Source organism: Gopherus flavomarginatus, unplaced genomic scaffold, assembly GCF_025201925.1.
Source record: "Gopherus flavomarginatus isolate rGopFla2 unplaced genomic scaffold, rGopFla2.mat.asm mat_scaffold_37_arrow_ctg1, whole genome shotgun sequence".
NCBI classification, from domain to species: Eukaryota; Metazoa; Chordata; order Testudines; family Testudinidae; genus Gopherus; species Gopherus flavomarginatus.
In genome coordinates this window covers 1,498,145-1,504,859 of record NW_026115070.1, presented here as the reverse complement: position 1 = coordinate 1,504,859, position 6,715 = coordinate 1,498,145, and the positions used below count along the sequence as shown (strand labels likewise).

Genomic DNA, 6,715 nt, shown 5'->3' with positions numbered 1-6,715 from the left:
GGCTGCCGTGGGGTCAGTGTCTGAGGGAATCCCCCACAGTGACTCCTTTGGTTCTGCTCTTATCTAGCCTTGTGTTCAGAGAAGGGGTGAGGGGAGAGAGAAGGGAGGTTAAAAATGTGTCTGTGGACTTAGCCTGGCAGGAGGGGCCAGGTCTAAATTGTAATAAACAGATTGAGCATTTCCCAGCATGACAGAATCTAGGGTGTCTGTCTGCAGGGAAAGGGCCTGGGGGAATTGTGATGTGAAATTAACTAAAACCGGTTCTGAAACGCCCACAACTGCCCTTCTCCCCCAGACAGGCTGCAGAATGTTTTGCTCCAGCTCATCCCAGCCTGGCGTGGGACAGGGAAGAGAAATGGCTGCAGTGGAGTCAGTCCAGGTAGAGATTATCGGGGGGTTGCTGGTGGGTTCCTGCTGGAGGAAAGGGAGAGCAAATACACCAGAGGTGGGAAGGTTTGCAGAGTCTGGTTTGGAGGTTGGAGCGGGGCAGGAAATTCACAGCGTGGGGAAAGGAGGAGGCCAGGGTGTGGCAGACCTGCTGGGAGTTATTTACTAAGTGGCCTAGATTCTAGGAACAGACCCAGGAAGTTTGGAGGTGGAAATGCCCTAATTTGTGAAGAGAGAAAATAACCCACCTACATGGAGCTAGTCAAACTGACCAGACTCCTAGTGCTGGAGCCTGACCTCATTAACCATCAGCTGCTGTGAGATATAAAGGGGACACCCATGAGTCAGGCTTATTGGAGCTGCCTCTCCCTTCATATCCCGCTCCTCACAATGAGGAGGGTGTTGGGCATCCTACCAGCGAGCTCTCCCTGGACCCTGCTAGGGGCTCCATCTCCTGTATCAGTCAGTGGCTAGTAGGGGGGTGATGGATATGCTGGGAGAGATAAGGGGCTCTCTCTTCATCCCCTCACCCTGGCATTTGCTGGATACTCTGAGCCAGGTCGAGGTGGGACTCTCCTGACTATGATCCACCCAGAGCTTCCATTTGATTCACTCTTCTCTGCCACAAATAGTGGGGCAGCAAGTCCTTAGTGTTGGACTCTTACTCTTTCAGGGGCTGGTGACCTTCAAGGAGATGGCTATGTATTTCACCAGGGAAGAGTGGGCTCTGCTGGACACCACTCAGAGAGCCCTCTACTGGGATGTCATGCAGGAGAACTATGAGACTGTGACCTCGCTGGGTAAGGGTTCCTGTCCCTTCTGTTCTTGGAAGGGGAAATGAAGAGTGAAGGTTCACGCCACCCCCACAATGCCATCTGTACCCTGTCCTGTTTCAGCATCACCCCAATAGGCCAGTGACACACATAATACCAGAGACCCTCCTCTGCTGCAGAACACTTTGGGAACAGAGCACAGGAGCCGTATTGCACAGTGTCAAATATCTCCTGTTTGCTCAAGTGAAACTGGGGGTTAGGTCTGGCATAACTGTCCCATACCCCTAATCATTTTTCTTGCCCTTTTCTGAACCTTTTCCAATTCCAATATTTCTATTTTTGAGATGGGGTGACATGTGCATGCAGTATTCAAGATGTGGGTGTATCATGGATTTATTTGCTGTTTTTACAAATATGATCTATGAGATATTCTGTCATATCTATCACTTTCTTAATTATTTCCTACATTGTTCACTTTTTTTCACTGCTGCTGCACATTGAGTGGATGTTTTCAGAGAACTATCCACAGTGACTCCAAGATCACTCTCTTGAGTGGAAACAACTAATTTAGACCCCATCATTTTGTATGTATAGTTGGGATTGTGTTTTCCAATGGGCTGCACTATGTGCTATCCTGTCATCTAGTACTGCTAAGATCCTGGATTCAGTAATATCCCTGCCCTTCCTGTTCCCTTTCTCCACCGAACCCCGCCAGCCCATGCTTCCTGTTCCCAGCTTCCCCAGGATTCTCGCACTGTCTCTGAACCTCTCTGTCAGCAAGAAGCAGTGCCAGGGACACTTGCCCTCTGTCTGGAGTCTTCGATTTCTGGGACATGGATTTACTTTCTCTGTGTTGTAAGAGGCTCTGTCATAATGAGTGTCTGTGATGTTACCCAGAGTACAATCTGGACTGTTAAATAGCTGTACCTCAGTCCTCCAGCATGGGGTGCCTTTTCCACTGTTTTCCCGCGAGAACAGCCCCTCTTGGCCAATTAACACACAGTCTCCAGCATGTAACTCACTCCCAGCTACACAGTATTGAGTGCTGCTAGACAGCCACTCATGAATTACACCTCAGGAGAAAACCAGCAAATTCTCAAGTGCCCAACTTTCCCCCAGAAATGTGCATCTTGCACTGTCCAGCACGCTGCTGAACGACCCAAGCTCATATGAAGTCTGTCATTTCATCAGCGGAAAATGACATGCACCAGCTTGTTATCCCAAACAGAGTTTCCAACACACTTCAATCCACACATACTGGTTAGATGAACAATAAACCAAGCTTGTTAACTACCAAAAACTAAAACTAGGCCCAGTCCATGAAAGGGGCACTCCCAGGAGAGACTGTACAAAGGCTGGAACATGAAACACCTTTGTAAACCTGAGACAGCTGCCTTGGGGACAATGACAGGGAGAATCCCCCAAAGTGACTCCTTTGTTTCTGCTCTTCTCTGGCCTCCGATTGTTCCTTCCAACGTGGAGTACTTTGCACTTGTCTCTACTGAATTTGATCCTATTTACTTCAGATCATTTCTCCCGTTTGTCCAGATCATTTTGAATTTTAATCCAATCCTCCAAAGCACTTACAACCCCTCCCAGCTTGGTGTTGTCCACAAACTTGATACGTGTAAGAGAGAGACTGTTACTGGGAGGGTTTCCCCATGTGTCAGAGGGTTACACCCTGGTGGGAGGGGGCTAGGCCTGTACTGGAATAAGGTCACTCTGTGCTTCACAGTGTGCTAGAACCTAGAATGTGCATTAGCAGGGGAAAAGCTGGGGGGAATCGGCTTGTGGAATGGACAAAAGCCTAGTCTGAATTCTCACACCTTGCCCTTTTCACCCCGGCAGGCCAGAGAATAACATCCATGTTTCGCTGCAGATCATCTCGTCCTCCCAGGGGCAAGGAAATGGCTGCAATGGAGCTGGCTCAGGTAAGAGATTATCAGGGTGGCGGGCTCTGCTTGGAGGTTGAGGAGCAGTAAATGCATAAGAGGGTGGGAATTGCTAGAGGTGGTGGGAAGCAGGAAATATCTCGGGTGGAGAAAGGGAGGGGACAGCATGTGACAAACCTGCTGAGACTTGTGTAGTGTAGGGCGTGATGGGTTGTCACCCCCAGGAGGCAGTTTGTGGAGCTTCTGGGAACTGCTGTGTCCTCTAACCCTCACGCTGGGCTGGCCCTTCTCACACTGCTTTGCTGGAGATTTCGCCAGCCTCTCCAGGGCCTGTTATCACCCAACACAACAGCAGGTGGCGCCATGCAGCCAACTAAGCTACCTGAGTGCGTTACCTAAGCCACTCAAGGACAGATAGAAGACAAGAGCCAATTTCCCACTCCCCAACCTTGCACACTTGCTGTAGTATAAATCCAGAATGATACCATCTTATAGTGCACAGGGATCTCTATAATACAAGCTCATTAATGTAGTTCCCCTTCCCCTCGATATGGGACAGATGTGCACAACAAGCTGAGATTTTCCCCAGACACTTCACTCAAAATACGCTGGTTAAGATAAAGCATCAAACAAGTTTATTAACTGCAGAAAGATAGATTAAGTGATTATAAGTGATAACAAACAGATCAAAGCAGATTATTTAGCAAATAACCAAAACTCAGACTAAGCCTAACATACTAGATGGATAGAATTTGAATTAGCAATTTCTCACCCTGACTGATGGTACAAGCAGTCCCCCAAGTTTCCATACACAAGCTAGAAATCTCTTGATCCTGGGAGCAGCACTTCCCCCACATCCGTTTTTGTTTCTCAGGTGTTTCCAGAAGTTCTCTTGTGTGGAGAATGAGGCCAAGAGATGATGTCACACCCCACCTTATGTAGCTTTTCCATATGGTGGGAACCTTTTGTTCCAAACTCAGTTCCTAGTCCAGTTTGTGGAAAAATACAGGTACTAAAATGGAGTTTAGTGTCATGTGGTCTGGTCACAGGCCCTGCTGAGTCATAGTAGCCATGACTCATAGGCTGGCTGAAACATTCACAGGAAGGCTAAGCTCTTCCACAGTCCATTGTCTTTGTTGAGCCATCAGCACTGTCTGGCTTCTTCCTTGTTGTACCTGAAAGGCTCATTGTGGGTGTTACCCAGAGTAAGCACATTTGAAATACAGATACAGAGTCAATATCCATAACTTCAGATACGAACATGATATGTGCACACAAATAGGATAATCATATTCAGCAAATCAGAACTTTTCCAGTGACACCACACATGATGCATCTTCTACAAAATAGATCATAATTATGTCCTAATCATATTATAATCATACCACTATGATGAATATGGGGGTGTAGTGTCAGATAGGTCCTAATTTCAAGGCACAGGAGTTGGGAATGGAACTTCCCCTCTTTGTGGAACAGGAAATAACCCTCCAGCCAGGGCTGGGACAACTTCCCAGACTCTCAGCGATGGAGCCTGAATCTACTGACATTTCATTAATTACCACCAACCCCAATCTTTGTGGCAACTGTAAACTTTATCAGTGATGATTTTGTACTCTCTTCTAAGTCATGGATAAGAATGTTAAATAGCACAGGGCCAAGAACCAATCCCTGCAGGAACCTGCTAGAAAGAAATCCACTCGATCATGGTTCCCCATTTACTATCAGAGTTTTTAATCTATTTAATGTATGCCGTGTTTATTTTGTATCATTCTAGTTTTTTTTAGTAAAAATATTGTGCTAATCAAGTCATGTCCCTTACGGAAGTTTAGGTATATTACATCAATACTATTAGCTGCAACCAAACTTTTGATCTCATCCAATAAGGATATCCCGTTAGTTTGATAGGCTCTATTTTCTCTAAACCTTTGTTAATGGGCACTACAATTCTGACCTTCTAACTTCTATTCTTTATGATTGACTTCCCCTTTCTTCCATATATTTTATTTGGAGAGTGCTTGGATTCCTACCAGGGAGCCACTATCAGGGTCCAGAGACAGCCCCATCTCCTATATTAAGCTCTGGCTAGTAGCTATGTGATAAATGTGAAGACCCTGCTTCTGTCTGTCAGATGGGAGACACAAAGGTTCTCTCTTTCTACCCTCTGATGCCTCCTGGCTGCTGTAAGCAAGGTGGGGTGGGACTCTGTTAACATGTGCCTCCCGGAGCTTCCATTTCCCTGGTGCTGCTGTTCCGTGAATAGTGGGGTTGTGAGTGGGTCAGCAGGTACTGAGTATTGGACTCCTGCTCTTTCAGGGGCCGGTGACCTTCGAGGAGGTGGCTGTGTATTTCTCCAGGGAAGAGGGGACTCTGCTGGACCCCACTCAGAGAGCCCTCTACAGAGATGTCATGCAGGGGAACTATGAGACGATGGTCTTGCTGGGTAAGGATTCCTGTCCCTTCTGTTCTTGGAAGGGGAAATGAAGAGTGAAGGTTCATGCCACCCCCACAATGCCATCTGTACCCTGTCCTGTTTCAGCATCACCCCAATAGGCCAGTAACATACATACTACCAGAGACCCTCCTCTGCTGCAGAACACTTTGGGAACAGAGCACAGGAGCAGCATCACACAATGTCAAATATCTCCTCTTTACTCAAGTAAAACTGGGGTTAGGTCCAGCATAATGAACAGAAGCTTCCTACCCCCAGCCTTCTCTCAAACCCTGAGCCTTCTCTACCCAAACCAGAATGTGCTTGGGGTGTAACAAGCAGGCGGCTGGAGTCAGAGCTGCCAGTCCAGGGTTACTTATCATACAGACACTCAGTGCGTCCTTGAACGCTGGCTGGGAGTATCCAGACAGGGGAGCTCCAGCAGCAGAACACTGAATCTCACCCAGGATTACAGATGACACAACTCCTCGCCGATCTGGATTGCACCCCAGCATGTGAAAATGGCCTAGGTTGGTAGTGACATTTCTTGAGACATGGAGAGTCTTGCTCCCATATCACCAGGTGTAATAAAAATAACAGGAAAGGCCAAATATGGAAAACTGATTGTTCAGCTTGCTTTTGACCTGCATCATATTTTGCAGTATATTCCAAATAAGGAAATTAACGTGCAACGTATGTGTCATTGTTTGTGGTTTTGAGCTGTAAAAGGCTTGTGTGATTTTTAGCTCAGGAACAGTATTCCAATAGCTGTCGCCCCCTGCGTGCTTGTAACCAAGAAAAGAGCCTCAGGCTGAGCTGATTCAAATATTAATCCTGTGGTCGTTTTCCACAACAGCCTCAATAGGTCCCTGTGATGGAATGTAAGGCTACATCTAGACTACCCACCGTATCGGCGGGTTAAAATCGATTGCTCGGGGATCGATATATGGCGTCTCATCTAGACGCCATATATCGATCCCCGAGCGCGCTTATATCGATTCCGGAACAACACCAACCCCAACGGAGTTGCTGATTTGACAGGGGGAGCCGCGGACATCGATCCCGCGCGGTGAGGATGGGTGAGTAATCCGATCTTAGATATTCGACTTCAGTTACGTTATTCACGTAGCTGAATTTGCGTATCTAAGATCGATTTCCCCCCGTAGTGTAGACCAGCCCTTAATGTCTTCACACCTTCCCCCTGCAGGAGAATGGCTGTTTGACCAGCTGTTTGC

At 47.3% G+C, this 6,715-nt stretch overlaps 1 protein-coding gene across 1 annotated transcript; it reads left to right on the top strand.

The window, feature by feature from the left end:
* The first annotated feature begins 297 nt into the window (after positions 1-297).
* LOC127042369 (zinc finger protein 560-like) lies at positions 298-5,837 on the top strand. The gene is made up of 4 exons (XM_050935859.1): positions 298-379; positions 1,061-1,187; positions 3,009-3,091; positions 5,366-5,837. The coding sequence occupies exons 1-4, from the start codon at positions 308-310 to the stop codon at positions 5,531-5,533; spliced, it is 450 nt and encodes a 149-aa protein (XP_050791816.1). The 5' UTR covers positions 298-307; the 3' UTR covers positions 5,534-5,837.
* The last annotated feature ends 878 nt before the right edge of the window (positions 5,838-6,715 follow it).

What these genes read in the sequence shown, in the direction of transcription:
- LOC127042369 (XM_050935859.1), top strand. Translation starts at nt 308, where the DNA reads ATGTTTTGCTCCAGCTCATCCCAGCCTGGCGTGGGACAGGGAAGAGAA. An exon ending in CTGCAGTGGAGTCAGTCCAG is followed by an intron (nt 380 to 1,060) that starts GTAGAGATTATC and finishes TTACTCTTTCAG; the next exon opens with GGGCTGGTGACCTTCAAGGA. An exon ending in CTGCAATGGAGCTGGCTCAG is followed by an intron (nt 3,092 to 5,365) that starts GTAAGAGATTAT and finishes CTGCTCTTTCAG; the next exon opens with GGGCCGGTGACCTTCGAGGA.